The sequence below is a fragment of the Rhinolophus sinicus genome, chromosome 15 (genome assembly GCF_057876585.1).
Source record: "Rhinolophus sinicus isolate RSI-liver-muscle chromosome 15, RSI-T2T, whole genome shotgun sequence".
NCBI classification, from domain to species: domain Eukaryota; kingdom Metazoa; phylum Chordata; class Mammalia; order Chiroptera; family Rhinolophidae; genus Rhinolophus; species Rhinolophus sinicus.
Window position 1 is genome coordinate 49320296 of NC_142515.1, and position 18691 is coordinate 49338986.

General features: G+C 53.1%; 1 protein-coding gene across 1 annotated transcript in view; it reads left to right on the forward strand.

The window, feature by feature from the left end:
• CDH23 (cadherin related 23) overlaps window positions 1-18691 on the forward strand; it is a 393436-nt gene that overhangs the window by 154711 nt on the left and 220034 nt on the right. Inside the window, exons 7-9 of the mRNA XM_088792050.1 lie at window positions 4293-4487; window positions 8151-8279; window positions 15974-16052. Coding sequence (XP_088648176.1) covers window positions 4293-4487; window positions 8151-8279; window positions 15974-16052 — 403 coding nt within the window. The remainder of the gene's footprint in view (window positions 1-4292; window positions 4488-8150; window positions 8280-15973; window positions 16053-18691) is intronic.

Below are 18691 nucleotides of genomic sequence, written 5' to 3' on the forward strand. Positions count from 1 at the left end.
TGACTGACCCTGTTTGCAGCAACCATGAACCGATCAATAGAGGTGTTCTCTTTCTGAATTTTAAAATGCCCATTTGTCTAAGTTCATGACGAAGAGATTGATTGACTGTTTGCATTTTCTAATACCGCCCCCTTTAAATAGGGCTTCTCTCATGCTGCCTGTGATGGTATTTTATTACCATAATAATAATTGCAATGACCATTTATTGAGTAATGCTCAATATTGTCATGTGCCTGGCTCAGGGAGAAGCTTTTTTTTTATTCCCACACCTTATGTCATATAATCTTTCTTATAACCCTAGGAGGTAGGCACCGTTAACAGATCCATTTTCCTTTACGTGAGGAAACTGAGGCCAAAAGAGTAAGTTTAACAGCATATGGCTGAGATCTCCAGCCAATACGTGGAAAGGCTGGGACTCAAACTTAGAGAGCCCACTCTCTGAGCCACTAAGTTTTACTGCCTGAAGTGTACTTGGAAACCCAGATGCATCTGGCGCCACAGAGGAAATCTGCTTGCAGAGTCCTGTGAGCACATCTGCACATGCCCATGGAACAGCAGCTGTGTGCTCGGAGGAGCCCCTGGTGTCCACACTGGAGTGCCCCTGCCCCATCTCATTTCCCTGACAGAGCATGGCGCCCAGGACCTGAAACACAGGAAGTCAGCATTCTCTTCTCTCCAATGGCTTGTTCCTTCTAAGTATATGTATGGCTCTTTGCCAGGCCTATTTAAAACCTTTTCTAAGTTATGCAGAAATTAAACGGGTTTCCACTGCAGGGCATGAAACATCAAAGCCAAGAAGGTCAGACACAGGACCAGCCCTTCTTCTTCCCCTTTTCCTCTGTCTTCTGGGATCTTGCTCTTAAATCCTGGGGTCAGATGCTCAGAGACCATACAATATGGTGAGGGGAAATGTCCTCTCCTCCCTGAGGAAGGGGTGGGTTCTTGGGGAGCCATCCCTCGCCTGCCTCCGGGCACTCCTTGTGGGATGTGCTCTGAAGTGCTGTCTAGTCACCTCACAGGGGGCTGGCAGCTCTGAAGTCGGAGCAGCGTCCCTCTTGTGGCAGGAACCACAGGCCCCGATGGAGTGTTTTGCTCTGGAGCATGGGGCTGACTCTGGCTCTCGTGTCCTGAGCTTGTTGGCTCTGAGAGGGGCGGAAAGAGAGAGAACGTCTTAAGATCTCCTCAAGACCAGTGACCACGGTGGAATGTCAGGGCGGAGGTTGGTTTCACTGAACCCCACGCCAGGGAGTTCAGTCTTGGGCTTTGCACGTGGTGACTTGTACCATGTTTCCTCGAAAATAAGACCAGGTCTTATATTAATTTTTGCTCCAAAAGACACATTAGAGCTTATGTTCAGGGGATGTCATCCTGAAAAATCATGCTAGGGCTTATTTTCCAGTTAGGTCTTATTTTTGGGGAAACACGGTATTTGCAGAGTGCCTGTATTCATCAGGGTCCCCCAAGAAACGGTTCATCTCAGTTCCAATAAGGGCATTTCAGTGAAGAGACAGCTTACAGAGGGGTGGGCAGGGCGAGGGGCATTGAGAGATACTAAAGTACCAGAGACTAGCAGCAGTGGGGAGTTCTTCTACCCCTGGGGCTGAAGGGGGCAGGGGAGGGGACAGCTGGGGCTGCTGGGCTGGCGCTGGAGGGAGCAGGGAAGTAATACCCCAAACCATGTCTCTTTCTGCCTCCCCCCCAAACTCTGAGCTCCTACCAGCACCTCCACGGGCAGTAGCCAGCCAGCAAGGAAACCTGGGGATACAGTCTGTTGAGGTCACCCTGGAGTAGGGAGGTGGAGGGGGAGGTGGAGGCAGAACAGGGTACCCAGTAGTTCTGGGGGTGCAGACAAGGGTGCCCCTCGCAGTATCTTTCAGATTCATCCTGCTTCTTGACACCTCCCTGCCCTGCACTTGAAGGTGTTGTTTAGTCTTCTAGAAGGTATTCAGACAATAAAATCACCACTGCCATCTTCTAAGCACTTACTTATTATATGCTGGGTAGTTTACACTCATGAGCTCCTGTACTCTTCACACTAACCCTCTGAGGTATGATTAACTTCAGTGTACAGAGAGGGGATTAAGGATCAGAGTTATTAAGTAACTCGCCCAAAGACACAGCGCGGCTGGGGTTCCAACCGAAGCCTGTCCATCCTGAAATCCTCGCACTTGTTCGCTCTGCCCCCTTGCACACTTGATTTTCTTTTGGAGGGAAAGAGAGCATATGTTTTCCATGCCACTGAGCTGGGGAGGGCAGACCTAGCAAAGGAAAAGCAGGTTCAGAAGACCAGAGGCGTGAGGGAGCCTACTGGGTTCAAGAAGTACAAATAGCGCTACCTGCCAGGAAATATTGTTATAATTGATAAGAACAGAGACCACCCATGATCTTAGCTAAAAGGCCAGGAAGCCATGCCTGCCAGGAAATAGTGTGAAGGAGGAGACAGGGCCTGACTGTGAGGGCCTACGTTCTATGCGAAGGGGCACTGGGGCATCATGGGTGGTGTGGGGGGGAAGGAGCTCCCCTGGCTGCCTCTTGCCCTCCGAGCCTGTGCATTGAGCTGACACTTGGTGATGGAGAGAATCAGCACACTCAGAAATGATGGCCACTCCGCGGCTGTGTTCCCTGGGGGCCCATTCCAGCCTACGAGGGACTTTATCAAGGACACGCTTGCCTCAAGCAGATAGTCCTGGGGAAGGGCCATCGGCAGGCCTAAGCCTGGTCCCCAAAGAAGAAAGAAGCTGCTCAAGGCAGCGATGCAGAGCCCAGGTATGGCCAAGAGCATGGAGACGGGGCAACAATGTGGATGCCCTTCTTGAAAAGAACCCTGCAGGTGTCAGAAGGGACCCAGTCATTGTCCCAATGTAAAAAGAACACAGGACTGGGAATATTGTGTCTCTGCCCTCAGGGAGTTTACAGGCCAGTCCCACACTCCTGACTACGAGGTACCTCCCATGCTGGCCATTGACCTCAGCATCTTGCAGAAGAGTTAGGGAGAGAGCTGCCATTAGTATTTTAGCGAAGTGTTTAGAGCTTGAGATCATGGGCTAGCCCTGAATTCAAGGCCTAGCACTGCCTAGCTGTGTGACTTGGGCAAGTTACTTAACCTCTCTGAACCTCAGGTTCCTTTTCGAAAACAGGATAATAGCTACTACTTAGAAAGCTACTGGTCACAGAGCTGACAGGTCCTGGCACATAGTCAGACAGTCAATGGGAGCAAAGATTGGTTTTACCTTTTTGTCTCTGACGTTGGATTGCCTGTTCTCAGATGTGTCCAGAGCTCACTAAATTATGAGTAAATTCACTCACCCAACAGGCACAGCTTACTTACCAGGCATTGTGGCGGGCGCTGCAGTGATGAGAGCTGACAGTGGGCAGAGGACACACACAGACACTCAGAATGTAATGTGCTAAGTGCTATTGTAGAGATTTCTTCATGTCTTCATAAATGATATTTATTGAATAGCTGCCGTGCGCCTGGCTCCACGGCTCCCACGGAACACATGGTCTAGGAGGGCAGACAGGCACTGAATAAGGAATTAGGAGAGAAATGTGGGGGATGAAGAATTCCAGGGTACTGTGGAACCCTGAATATAAATCGTGACGGGTGGGGGCGTAGTGGGAGCGCACCTGCCTTAGGGATCTGGAAGGCCTCTGTGAGGAAGTTGCATTAACAGGTCAGAAGGGGTCTGTACACATTGTATGGCAGAGGAAATCACAGAAGGCTCCTAGGACGTGGTGACATTTGCGAAGGTGTTATAGGTTCCTCTAGTGACAGGCTGCCATGGTCAGGGATGGCATGTGTGTGCCCCACCCCAGGGCAAGACAGATAACCTCTGTGGTGCCAGGCAGAGCACCACAGGGACCCCGCCACATGCCTGTAGCACACAGCTCCCAGCTCCCTGCCCTTGAAACCCCTTGACACGCACACTTGCAGGTGTCCTCCAGACTAGCCCAGGCCTGAGACTTGGGCAGCCGGGGTGCACTCGACAGAAGAAGCCAAACTGCCAAGAAACAGGGGTTTAGGGACTGAAAGGCTTTCATCCAGAACTCCAGGATGGGCAGATCATCTTTGGAACTGGCGCTGTTACAGCCACCAGGAGGCCATCAAAAAAAGAAAAAAAAAATAGATACCGCATTTTAAATTCCTCTGAACCCTCTTAGAATAAAAATGACAAGGCCGTGGGTCTGGTTGGCTGGAGGGACGTGGTTAATGGGCTTTGGGGGAATAATCACTGATGAAGGCAGCTGCTCTGAGCTCCACTCACCCTTTTATTTGCTTTGCTTCACCTCAGGACACACCAGTGGGGACGCCCATTTTCATCGTGAATGCCACCGACCCCGACCTGGGTGCAGGAGGCAGCGTCCTCTACTCCTTTCAGCCCCCCTCCGAGTTCTTTGCCATTGACAGCGCCCGTGGCATCGTCACCGTGATCCAGGAGCTGGACTACGAGACCACGCAGAGCTACCAGCTCACGGTCAACGCCACGGTGAGTCGCCACAGTTGGGCCCCCGGCCTCCAGAGGTGGCTTACTCCCACCCTCAAAGAGAGTGACAGAACATCACCTGGTGCCCTGCTACTCAAGGTTCTGTACTGATGCTGCTGATAATAATAATGACACCTGACATTACCGAGGGTTCGGGCTGTGTCCTTGGCACCGTGCTGAGCACACACATGGATTGTCTCCATTAAATCTCACAAGAGCCCTGTGTCATAAATATGATTGAGATACCCAGTTTACAGATGAGGAAACTGAGGTAGAGGAGCCGTTCAGTTACTTGCCCCTGGTCACCTAGAAGCTGGGCTCCAGCACCTCACTGGTAACCCCACAGGCCATTCACAGTGCAGGGCAACCACTCGCTCTCTGGAACACAGGACAGAGGTTTCACCCCAGCTGTGTCCTGACATCCCCCAACATGCAGGAGTCAGAGGGGGCCTGGCCACCTCTCTAGAGTGGTGACACTTACACAGGAGGGTGCACCCATCTGTGCCAAGCACTGTGCCAGGCCTTGGGAATTTCAGGAGGAGATAGTCAGAAGAGGGAGGCGTGAGAGGAATAATTAGCCTATTTTGTGGCTGTCACTATTGAGACGCACAGCCAATGAGTAGTGGGGGAGGAGGAACCCAAACCCAGGTTGTCTGAGGCCCCGTCCAGTGGCCCACGGCCAAGCGTCTCGGAGTCTCCAGAACGTCACAGCCACTTGCCTTCATCGCCAGCTGTTTGTGAGGGCGTAGGGGACAGGCAAGCCACACCCACAGTAGGGTCTGACCCAGCACCCCACTCTTTCCCACTCCTGGCCACTCCCTCCGGGCACAGCTGGAGCCGTCAGCTGGTAGCAGGGCAAGTAGGTTTGTTTATAAAGCTCAAACCAAAAGCAAAACAAATCACCAGAGTCCCTCTGGATTCTCCAGGACCCATTTACCTGACACACTGCATCTACTCCCTGGCTCTGTGTCACTGCAGTGGGGGCTGCCAGTAGCTCTGGGCCCTCCACTTAGCAGGTCACAGAGCCCAGATCTCTGAGAAAGACACACGGGATGGACGGGATGGACGGAAAGTCTGGTTTTCAAAGATTGGGTTCCCTCAGGCTTCATCAAGATGCAGAGGGGCCCCAAGAACCAGAAAATGCAGCTTTTCCTTTGTACCTGGTCCACTGGCCCCTGGGGAAGCCACTGTAAACTACACCCACATTCTTTCCTTCTCCTCTGGTTAAGCATTAGTATCCTGGGAGGAAACGTGTACTGCTGTTTGTAAACCTGACTTCTGGGATAAGGGGGACTTGCAAGCCAGAATCTGCTTTCTATACACACCTGTACCCTTCCACACTCCCTTGCACCCACACCTGGGGTGGTGCCCCTCCTGCCACTATTTGCACGCATCTGGGCCCAGAAACGCAGATGCTTGCTCTCTATCTGGCTATGAACCTGTGCTTGTGGGATAATTTGTATCCACTATAAAAATAGCTTTGAGGGGGTGGGGAAGAGACCAGAGCTGGGCACAAACAAATCTGGGTGGCCAGGACTGTCAAGAGGCCTGGGCTCAAGCTGGGATGGTGAATACAGTTAAATTGCTGCTAATCTCCCAGCAATCAGGCCTTGAAGTGGCAGAACAGGAGGGGCTGAGAACTCCCTTGGTAACATGGCTCCCCCACTTGATCCACAAGTCCCTCTCAGGGCTGGCACTGTGTCCTTGGCTGCTGGGCATATCCCCAAGGAGATTCTCCTATGTGGCACTGCAGGCAGCAGTGTGAGTTCCCAACCACTACTGGGTGGGTACCAGGGTGGGGAAACGTGAGGACTCCCCTGGGAACAATCTGCTGAGAGCCGCAGGCCCCAGAGTGACAGCTGGAAACCTGGCAAGGTGCCTGCCCTGCAGATATATGCCCACTGCCATCCCCTTTCCCCAGCCATGGAGTTGGGTGGACTGGATGGGAGCATCTGTGTCCGGAGCAGGACTAAAGCCATGGTGGGATGGAGAGGGCAGGTGCCAGGCTGGACAAAGCCAGCTGCCCACAAAGCCTGGTAATGGCATCTCAGAACCACCGGCAGTCCCTGCCCAAGAGGTCCGAGGACTTCCTGCCAGGCCTCCCCCTCTGGCGCTGTCTGCCTTGCGGTCATTCAGGTCCCTGACTGAGAGCTCTCACCATGGGCAGTCCCCAAGCCTAGTCTCTGGGCACAGGGTCTTGGAGCCTGGGAGGCTGTCTCCTCTGTGGTCCCTCTGCCCAGCTCCTCCTGCTTCCGGACTCCCCTCCATTGCTGTACCCACTCTCCATCACCGAAAGCCCTCTGCTCCCTCTTTGGCTACCCCTGAGGATTCCTAAAACAACTAGCCCTTCCCTCTCGAAGGCTCTACAGCTCTTATCTTTGGAGGGCAGGAGCAATAACTAGGCTTATAACATGGGGAATGCCTTGCACTGTTCAGGTCACCCTAGACTAACTAAGGCAGGTCTAACCCGAGGACAGTTGCTCCCCAAATCCCAGACCAGAGAATTTAGAAGCCCAAGGGTCCATAGAGGTCATTGCTTTGAGCCCCTGCATCTCACAGAAAAGGAAATTGAGACTCCAAGAAGGAAAAGAACTTACTCAAGGTGACACAGCAAGTCAGAGACTGAGCTGATGTTAGGCCCCTAAATCAAGAGCGTTAAGGGCAGATTTTTGTGACAAAAGGACCTAAGTTTGAGTCCTGGCTATACACTTACCAGCTGTGTGACTCTGGGCGAATTACTCAACCTTTCTGAGTTTCTGTAAACTCATCTGAATAATGCATACATAATACCTACAAAAGCAAATGAGGTATCTCGCACGGTGCCTGGTATATAATCTGTATTTAGCACACAGCTGCTCTGCGTGTTGACTATTGTTATTCAATAGTAGTGGGCTATTTAAGTGACCCGAGTATTTTAGGGTAATAAAATGTGGGTTTCGGGTTTTCTTTCTTGGTGGGCTTTCATGGGACTAAATTTCCAACTAACGTGGCGGGTATAATAAACACTGCCTGCCTGGCTACAGGCAGATGGCCTACATGACCTCTCAGGATTCCTTCCTGGAGTCCCCCAAATGTCACAGGCCCTGGAGCTCCCCCTGCTGGTTCTATGGGAAAGTTGCCTGATCAATAAATACAAAATGCAGAGCAGGGACACAGGTCCCAGAGTAGCCCCTTCTGGGGTCAAAGGGCCTTTCTCCTAAGGAATCCCCACTCTAGTCATTCACTTGCTGCCCGGGGATGAGGGGGTGCAGGAAGTGTGCATGGAGAGGGGCAGTGGGATTCACATTGGCTGAATCCAGCACCATCTTTTACCCCAAGTCAATCGTCCCACCCACGGACGTGCAGGGTGGTCCAGCCTAGGCCAGGCCGGGGGCAGAAGACTGGGTTCTACTCAGCCTGCTTTGTGACCCTGATAAGCCACCTTCCACGGGACCTGGGCGGCCCTGTACGTGTTTTCCTGCATAGGTCGGAGATCACTGTGGGTTCCTGAGTTCTTGAATTTCCAGGTGCTGATGCCCTTCCCTGTGGGAGTGTGGGAGAGCTTGCTAATATATGTGGACACATGTTCATGGCCCTGGGGGTCGTGTGTGCAGGTGTGTGTGTTGTATACATGTGTGCATGTCCACAACATGACTTAACCGAAGGCGTGTACTTTTGTCCCCCAAGGATCAAGACAAGACCAGGCCCCTGTCCACGCTGGCCAACTTGGCCATCATCATCACAGACGTGCAGGACATGGACCCCATCTTCATCAACCTGCCTTACAGCACCAACATCCATGAGCATTCTCCTCCGGTAAGAGCCTCCTGGGCCTTGTGGGACAGAGGGCGAGGACCTTGTTTGGTGGGACAGGCTCCCCTGTGGCAGTGCCCACCTCCCCCACGCCCTGAGTATGACAGTGATGGGTGTCCTAGCACAGGGAAAAACCCAACCCCCTCTTCACATGACACCCCGCCTTCCTTCATCCCCAGAGGGCTCTATGTAGCAAGGAACAAAGACTTGCTAGGGCAAATGAAGGGGAGCAGTGCAGGACGATTTGTGTGGGGTGATAGGGGTGCCCCTAGACAATCCAGCCGAGGCTGGAAAGTGGATTTAGACTCAGCTGGGCTCACCAAAGCATCAGTGTGGCTCAGCCATGTTCCCGACAGGCCAGTAGGTCAATCTGCCTGTCTTGCCAACCCACACTGCCCGGGGTGGCAGAAGCCTGCCCTCTGCTCTGCAGGCCCTCTCAGACTTGGTTCTTCCCAAAAAGCTCACAGCTCCGGCTCCCCCTCCTAATTGCTCAGGCTTTGGGCTTCTCTGGTCCAGATTTTCAAGAGAGACACTTGATTGGCTGTGCTTATCATTTTTGTGCCATGTCACAAGGTCATAGATCACTAACCAGCCTGGAGATTGGCTGCCCTCTGGACCACGTGTCCATCTCTGGTCCAATCAGTTGTAACTGGGGTCTTTGAGAACAAAACACATGCTACTGCCCACTCAGCTGTGGGCCAGGCAAGCAGTGACAGGTATCCCTTGCCTGGTAGCCATCCATGCGTTTGTGCAAACTAGGCTAAAACGATAAATTGAAACAAGACAGCTCCTCGGGGCAGATACAACCCCTGGACATACAGATGGGGAGAGAAAAATGGGCCCTTCCTTTTGAAGGAAGTCGGTGCGCTTAGTGGAAGGACACAGAGCTTGGAGAGCAAAGTAGAGCGCAGGCTTACAGAATTGGGCACAAGTGAGAGGCAAGTTTCCCTTGACCAGGGTGCAGACCATGCCCTTGGGCCACCACAGGCCAGGGAAGCCTGACCTCCAGTTGGGAGACCGTGGTCTGACCTGACCAATGGCATCCCAGAGACACTATGCTCCAGCCTCCAGGTGGTGGGGGTGGCCCCTTCCTTCTTGGGCTCAGGTGTGGACTGGAGGATCTAACAAGCAAGAGGCGTTTTGGCCTCCTGTTTCAGGGATCTGAAGCTGCTTTGAGGGTAGAGGGGGACGTCTCAATGTCCCCACCCCAGCCTTCTCTTTCTTGGTGGCCCATGAACAGTAGGAACTCCAGCTTTTGAGGCTGAAGGCTGTCTCCCCCCTGCAAACCTCGTTGCTAAGTCCACATCTTCTCAGCCCATGGAGGCTTTCCCTGACCTTTCTGATAAAACATGTACTTCCATCTGCCCTCGGCACCTGGACACCCCCATCTTTGTGCTCCATGCTCCAAAACAACTTGCTCAACCTCTGCTTCCCTGCGGGACTGGAAATGGAGCTCAGCAGGGAGAGGGTCTGCTGTAAGCATAGCCCAGCCCGGGTGCTCAGGAAGTGTTATGGAATGAATGAATGAATGAATGAATGAGTAGGTGCCCTGATCGGACCAGCCCACTCACCATTCTGCTGTGCTCATCACCCCTCATGCCTGCTCCCATCACCAATCGAAAGGCCACACATCTCTTGATTTCCAGCTGCTTAGCACCTTTCTTACAATTGTTTCCCTGACTTTATTTTCACTGGCTTACAGACATAGCTGTCCCTCTCCCCTCAGCTCCAGTAGAATTGACTCTCCCTGTGCTGCCTAATTTACCACTAAATTATAGTCACATCTGTAATGTTCACTGATAGATGAGTGGATTAAGTGAGAGCCCCCAGTAATCCAGGTGCCTGAGTCTCTGGACCTGGTCACAGTCTCCCTGTGGATCTCCCCAGGCTTTGCACCCAGGGCTGAGTGCAGGGAAGATGGGCAAAGCCAACTTTTTCTCACTGAAGTAAGGATGCGATGGTGGCCGGGCCGGGCCGCCTCAGGAACTTGGAGCTGGTTCCTGCACAGCCATGCATCACCTTGGCCGAATCACTCAATCTCCGACTGCTTCCTCATTGGGAAACTGGGGCTAATAATATTTACCTCCCACATCTGAGGGTGTCAAGGCCTGGAGATAGCGTGCTCAGATGGAGACCCCGCAAGTGCCAGGATTGCAGATATTTGATCGTAGCGGTTCTGCGTCAGCCAGTCAGTCAGTTATAGGAGTCGAATTGGGCTCGGGGTCCCAACTTCATCTTCCTCTCAGAGTCTTGATAATCAGCAAGAGGGGTGTTGGCAGGGTGAGTATCCTCCATAACCCTTCAGTTTGTTTCTTTCTGTCCTCGCTGTATCATAGCCAAGTAATATTGTTTCAGATCTGCAGATTTCTGAGTTTGTCCATTCGTTCATTCTATGTGCCACTCTTGTATTCATCCACTAGACATTTATTAAGCCCCTCCTGTGAGCAGGGCCCTGTCTAAGCCCCACCTTCTCCTCTCCAAATAATTCCACAGGATCCTGCTAGGGTGACCCCTAAGACCAGGCAAATGGGGATACTGGCTCCCCTCAGCTCCTGCTCTCCTGATGCTCAGTTTCTTAGCATCTGATATAGTCTCTCTCAGGCTTAGGGATCTTGCTATCTCTTTGCCTTGCCAAGGTTGTCCTTTTGGCCCCACAAGTTCACTAAAGCTTTCCTTCCTTACAAAAGAGAGAGAGTTGAGGGTTTGGGGCTCTCCCAGATGCTGGCTGGCTCCCCCAGGGCCACAGAATCATCTCTGTGTCCACACCTGAAAGGAGCTCTCCAGGGTCTGCTCTCTCGCACAGCTTTTCTCCTATAGGCCGATTCCCGGACGCCCCACGCCTGATTCTTCCAGGCTTCTAATTGGTTTTCGTTCCTTTGATCCAAGCCCTCCATGCCCCTTTACAGTGTGGAACCCTGATTTAACACAGGCCTTCCCAGGCCTGGCCAGGGCTGAGGAGCCCCACGGCCTGCTCAGCCTCCCAGGCGGGAGGACCCGGCAGCCCTGCGCTCGGCCTTGCCGCGGAGGGCCCGGGGTCTCTATTCGGACCCTTGCACACTCTCCCTCGCTCCCCCTCTTTATCTTCAGCTCCCAGCATGTATGCCTCTCTCTATCAGTGTATCAGGCCAGCATGCCTCATCCAAAGTGTATATATTACCTCATAAAATCCTTCTTATTTGGGATTATTGCCTCAAATTTTAATTTCCTCACTCGAGCAGCAGCATGTCGGCCTGCCCGTCGGTGAAGGGCCGATAGAAGGTGAAAAGAACGGATAAACTGCACAAATGACTGCCAGCCGATGCCTATCAGCCCTTTGACTGGAATTGACTGGAATTAAGAACTGAGAAATAGGATTTTCTGCCTCAGAATCTGCTGTGGCAGCTCTTGTCGGAAGTCCCCTTCAGCCCTACTCCCGTTCCTGAAACAAACTGCACGTCCACCTTTCAAGTCCTTAATCCTGTCATGGAAATGGGGGGAAAGGCAGCCCCAGCTGAGCCAGCAGGGAGCGAGGTGGACCAGGACCCCCGAAGCCGGGTACAGAGCCCAGTCGGGTTCTGGCTTCAGCTGCTGTCCTGGCCAGTTGTTTTGGAAGGAGGCAGGGAATAGAAAGAAGAGAGACACAGATTCCTTCTAGAGAAGCCCTAGCTCCTCTCAACTGTGCCCCGACGTCCCTACTGGTACCAAGCCTCATAGCTGGGCCTGCCTCGCATGCCACCCAGGTGCACTCCAACCCAGCCGTCCATTCCCATCACCCACTCACTGATGCTGCGACTTTAAGCAAATCCCTGAACTCTCTGAGTCTGTTTCCTCACATATACCCTCACGGTGGGAGTTTGTGAGGAAGAGGTGAGAGAACTTATGTTGCGTGCCCAGCTCAGTGCTTGGCACGTGGTAGATGCTCAGCAAATAATATGGGCTCTCCCTGTGGGCTGTTAGGTGTTCTCTGTATATAATATCCAGAAAACGCCTTACCTCTAGGGTAGGGATTATTAATATGGGGTGTTGGGGAGTCTGAATTTGCTGGAATTGTTTGGAATGTCACTTGTGTGCATTGTCTGGAAAGAGGCACCTTAACTTTCATCAGATGCTCACAGCGGTTCCAGGCCCCAATGAATATGTCATTTTTATAGCATTTGCTGTGTACTGTTCCAAGTGCTTTACATGTATCAGTTCCTGGGGTGGGGTGGGAAATGTAATTATACCCATTTTATAGATGGGTAAAACAAGGCAGCGAGAACTTAAGTAACTCACTCAAAGGGTTCAAACACAGGCAGCCTGGCAACAGCGTCAACCCCTTAACCCCCTTGCTGTACGGCTCTTCCCACCACGAAGAGTTGGGATGCCACAGGCCTGTGTACCTTCAACCTTTCTAGGGGGAGCCTATTTCCCAAGAGGCTTCCTCACAGCGTGGGTTCCTGTGAAGGGAAGAAGTCCATGTCAGGGTGAGCCCCATCTCTAGCCCTCCTGAGCCTGCCCACCGGCTCTCTGTGCCACGCCCTGGTGCACCCCCAGCTGGGGTCCCTCTCTGGAGAGGCCGTCAGGCAGAGTGCCCCTGGTAAGGGGCCCAGCTCTGGGTCAGGCCCAGGCCTCACTTCTCCATCTCCTTCCCTTTGGAAATAAGTTTCAGTATATTGAAAATATAATCACTGAGACTCTGAAATAAGAGACGTGGATTCCCAAGAGCCCTCATTCTTCCCCGTTAATTCCTTCTCATAACATTGCTAGTCTTTGTGGCTGCACTTGTATTAAAAGCTCAGGATTTTATTAAAAATGGATTTATTTACCCAAAAAGAGATGAAACCCCGAAGTTTATCAGGAGCCTTTTGGTGGAAGCTCAGGTGTGGCTCTTCCTGAAGAGATCCAGCCGCCTTGTCGTCTGACCCTGGATTGCCTGCTGGCCCCCTCTGAGCCCTGCCCAGCCCGGAGCACGCCTGGCATCCTGGGGCAGGAGGAGATGCACGCACGGCTCTGAGGACTGGGGCTTCTTCAGTCACTAAATCCCCCCTTTTTAACAGGCCAGCACTGTCTACACCCCCCCAATCCTGAAGTCCTCCAGCTGGCCAGGGGCAGCCCAGGCACCCCTCATGCCAGGATACATGTCGGGCCCACACCAGATGGGAGTTGTCCCTGTGTCCAGAAAACCTGTCCTAGCAGCTGGAGCCTCAGGCAAGAGTCCTGCACCCTTGGGACCTACTCCTGGGGGGCAAATCCAGGCCTCTCCTACGTGAGGAGTGACTCCAGGAAGGGCAGACTCCAAAAAAAAGAGCCCCTTGTAGGGTGATGGTGGAGAGTGGTTAGTGCAAACCCTTCAAGTCTAATGCAGTGCTTCCCAAATGACCTCCCATGGACTTGGTCTAGTGCTGTTAACAGATGTTACCTGAGAGTCTGTCTTCAGCTCAGCAAGCCTGGGGACAAAGGTTAGCAGGTGTCTTAGCCACTTTACCACTTCTCGGAGCTTTATCCATACTGACGCCCACTGTGCATCTCTAAGAGAAGGACGGAACAGGTACATTTTCCCAAATTGGACATGAGTTAATGCTTGTGAAGTGCTTAGATGATAAGCACTGTAGCAACCACTTTCACAAATACTGTTATAACAGAACCTGTCATAGAGGCAGTATCACCTGGCAGGCAAGAGCGTTTTGGAGCCAAAGAATCTGAATTTGAACCCTGGCTTTACCATTTACTTGGAAAGGCTGCTTAACTCTTGTTCCCCAGTCTCCTCTTCTGTAAAACGGGGCCGTCTCCTGGGGCAGTGTGAGGGTGAAGTGAGTACATAAAAAGCGTTGGCAGCAGCGCCAGCCACAGCGTGAGTGCTCGAGACAGGGCAGCTCCTGTTGCAGCCGGTACTTCACAGTCTCGGGCACAACTCTGGTCCTCAGAACCCATTTCAGTACATGCTGGTTTAAACTGCATCTTTCTCTGACTTCTTCGGAACAGTCTGCTTCCCCCAGGGGATCTAGCCAGAACTCCTGTCCCTGGGGGGAGTGACTCCAAAGGGGGCCTGACCTGCTATCTGCATACCCTCAGCCTCTGGACTGTGTCCATCTCTCTGCGGGAGACATTTCTCCTAGAACATTCTCACCTTCTCTTAGCCAAACTTAGAGATGTCCTAGATTGCTGCGCACCTGGGCCCAGGCGAGGATGGAGTGACAGCTGTCACTGGAGGGGCAGCACTGCTTGGGGAGAGTGAGATGGCGGACGCTCCTCCTGTGTCCTGGGAGCAAGAACGGGAGGAGTCAGAGGGGAGGCACCTGCAACCCAGGCCCCCCCCCCCAGCTCAGAGGGCCCATGTGTCAGGGAACAAGCCTCTTACCGCAGGAGAAGGTGCTCAGATGGGGGTGGCGGGTGCTGCCTGAGGGCTTCAGCCTCCACCTGATAAATGGGGGAGAGGCACCAAGGCCACAGGGCCTTCATTATGCATGCAGATGCCAGGGTTGGTATTTCCCTAGGGGTTGGGGGCAGGGCTGTCCTGCCGTCCATCATCCAGGCAACACTGCTGCCTGGGCCAGAACCTGAGGCGGGCATGGTGGGCAGGTCTGGCTGGCTGGACCACCGTGTGATAGGGCTTGGAGAGCAAGGTGATGGTTGCTCTGGGCCAGGGGCACCTCGGCAAGTGGCAATGATATGGTGATGTCAGGATCCTTTCATTTGTCTATTCATTTATTCACTCCATCAACCAATCAGTTGATATTGAATGCACCCATTATATGCCAGGATCTCTTTCTGGACAGTCCAGTACTTCCAAGCCCTTGCCTGTGCTGCATCTTTTGCCTGGAACATCTTCCTCTTCACTTTCTCTCTCCAGCAAACTCCTACTCATTCCTCGTGACTCATCCTAAGTGTTTCCATCTGTACAACCCTTTGCCAGCTCCTCCAGGTAGACTTCTGCACTTTGGGGAACATTTCTGCATCTAAGCACCCCCATATGTGTATGGCAGTATCTGTGTGTATGTCCTTGACCCCTTGCCGTAGACTAGGGTTCCCTCCCCAGAGCAGGGAACCCTAAGTCCCCCTCCTGGTAGTCCCAGCTCCTGGCCTCTTCTCTCCCAGGCCCGCAAAATGAATGGGGTGTGGGACAGAGCCATTTGAGGCAGGAACTGCCCGTCGCAGTGCTGGGTGGGGCATGTTTCATAGGGTCACGGTGGCTTCCAGGGTGCCACAGTCATCCTGGTACTTGCTTTCAGGATTTATGATGCTTTCATTCATAGTGTAAGTGATAGGTGATGTTCGCCTTTATTCAGGTCCTAGTGAAAACAAGTTCCCAGGGTTTTTGTTGTTATTCATATTAAAGTGGGGCAAACTGAGACCAGAGAGATGCAGCAACCTTCCTGAGATCACACAGCAATTTGATGGAGACCAGATCTCTTGTCTCCGTGCCAGAGGCTCCTCCATCAGCTCTTCTTTCCTGGGTGGTTCAACTGAATGAGAGGAAATGGGTAGGGAAAGGGGAATGAGAATGTAAGCAAGATTGGGCATCTCCAAAGGATGCAGATATTTGCCCGGGGGCCTCAGTGTATGTCCCCAGGGGTGATGGGGGCAGCTGAGCCTCAGCACTCGGCACCTGTTTCCTAGGCTGGCCTTGCAGCAGGGTCTCCACCTGGGCAAGGAAGCTATGGATGCCAAGACAGCCACACAGAAAGACAGTGGCCTGGGGTCTGGGCAACCATACCCAAGTCCCTTCTCTTTCCCCCCAGGGCACGACTGTGCGGGTGATCACTGCCATTGACCAAGATAAAGGACGCCCCCGAGGGATTGGCTACACCATCGTTTCAGGTAAGGCTTCGGCTGTCCCTGGTCCCCACCCACCACCCAAAAAGAACCACTGTAGGAGTATCAGGCCTGGGTCTAAGGAAGGAGAGGTCTGTGGACCTCTAAGAGGCCCTGCCCCCAGGGACAACCCTGGTCAACGGACCCAGGCAAGGGCCTGACTACACAAAGGAGGAAGGAGCAGGGGAGCAGGAGAGGAGCTTGGGCTGAGGCTGGTTTCTAGGCGCCACCTGCGTGGTCCTGGGGGGCAGGAGCGTGTGCTGCTGTCCGAGGTCCGAGGCATCTGGGCCCTTAGGAACCCTGAGCCTGGGTCACTGGTGACTCCGATATAGCCCCCTGCACTGCTCCGGCTTTTCTTTGTTCTTTTCTGACTTGATGAGAATGGAGCAGTTTGGACATCATTTTAGAAGGAGTAGAGCTGCAGCTTCAGCTGATTGCATGTTCTTTTCACATTTCTGACCATTGGAAATGCATGCATCACCTGGAATGCAGCAGGGCAGGCACATAAGCCCCCCCCTCCCACCTCATTTCTTGGTTGAACAGAATAGTGACCGATGATAGAGAAGGTTCTGGATGATGGGATCCCTGACCTATGTCCTCACCCAAAGACTGATGAAACAGCAGCTTCGTGTAACTGTTCTGAGGCTGGGTGGCTTTGGAGCAAGGGAGCTGGTGAGAGGTCCATGAGAAGCTGCCCACTTACGCACAGATGCTGGCTCTGTCGCTGTCCTCCAACCCCTACCCACACATGGCCTCCCTGCTCTGCCCACTGGTCATCCTGGTGCCTCTGGGCAGGCCAGACTGATGACCAGGAGAATGGCAGGCCACCAGGCCACTGCCCACCCTATTGCCCCTCCCTATCACGACCTTGAGGACAGGCAATGGCATTTTGGGGTCATTTTCTCCCTAAAGCTCAAAAGACACCAAGATGTAGTGATCAAGAACATAGAAGACGGAGTCTTGAGCATATTGCCTTGGGTGGGTCTCTGTACCTCAGTTTCTCGTCCATAAAATGGGAGCAATAAGAGTGCCTACCGTGGGTGTTTCAAATGTCAGAACACTTAATACAGGTAAACAGCTTAATTAATGTAGTGAGGTACTTTGTAACTGTTAGTTATATTATCATCATCATCGTCACTGCTAGCAGCTAATAATACCCTTGGGAAGCTGGGGGTTAGGTGGTGGGAGGGAGACCCCTCACCTCCTTGGAAATCGGGTATTACAGGCTCCCTGTGACCTGTAGCTGCTGGCATGACTATTATTGTGCCTCTCAGGCCAGTGACCCAGGACCTACAGCAAATGCCAGACCGGCCCATGTGCAAAGCAGCAGAAACATGGGTTTGGGTCTCTGCTCTCCCCACCCCACTTCCCCATTCTGATGCCCAGCACGGTCCTTGTGGAATGAATGCATGCTTGAATGAATGAATGAATGAATGTCACTTAGAGTAGTGGGTTTTCAAGCTCCTGTATGCCCAACCAAGAATCTCTGGGGGCTCCTGCCAAAACTGCAGAGTGCTTGGCACCCACAGAGATTCTCATTCTCATGGGGGCGGGGGTGGGGCGAGTGAAACAGCGTGGTCCTTTCTCACAGCACCCAGGTGGTTCAGATGCAGCCGTCCTTAGGCCAGGCTGTGGGAAAGCCAGTCCTAGGAAGGAAGCCATTCTGCAGGAAGGCCCAGTCCCCTGGGAATTGGGGGCCTCTCCTGGTGGGCACAGGAGGAGGGTGGCCCAGGCTGCTCCTGGTCTCCTTCATGAGCTTTTCAAACTGAGAAGCAAAGCAAGTGCCTCCCAGTGACAGGGGGCTTGTGCTGGAGATCAGAGGAAACACCAGTGAGCCCCCAGGGTGAGGGCGTCGGGAGCCAGAATAAGGTGGCACCGTGAAGGGGATACCTGGCTGGGTGGGGGGATTATCTCCTCATCTCGTTGCCTCTGAACTGGTTCCAGACGTACCGCAGCCTGGATCGGGGTGGGGAGCAGGGAGCCAGGGCCTGGCCTGCAGTGACTCTACGAGGCTATCCTCAAGGGCATGGGTCCATTCCAGCTCCCTGCTGAGTGTCAAGTGACCAGCCCCAAGCTCAGGCCCTCTCCAGCCTTCAAAGACGGCCCCAGCCAGCTCTACCTCCTTACTCCCTCCCCTTGGAGCAGGAGGCTAGAAGGTGGACCTGCTGAGCCTCTGCTGTCTGGGCTGGGCTTGGAGCTTAGAGTCTGGGGATAATTGCCTGGCGCAGCGTCCTGTGGGATTTCTAGGGACATACCCTCCTGGGCCTGGCTCCCGAGTCCAAAGAACGGAATGAGAAGGGAGACCCAGGATGTGAAACTACAGGTAGGGGATGTGTGTGAAGGTGGAGGCAGGAGGCAGAAACTTCTGGAAGGCCTGGAGCAGTTAATATAGCTATATAGAATTCCCACTGCCAGCACAGATGTGCCTTGAGAGCTTTTAGAAAGGGTGACAAATGGGTTTCCTCTCACATGCCAACTTTGATTGATTGGTAATGGCTGCCTGAAGAGGACCATGAAGGCAAACGGGCTCAGTGCGGTATTTAATTGGTACAGTCTATGAGTGTGGAAATGGATTGGGCCCTGCCGGTGGCACGTATTTGCCATTGTTGGTAATATAGCACTTGGACCACACTCACAGGGTGGCC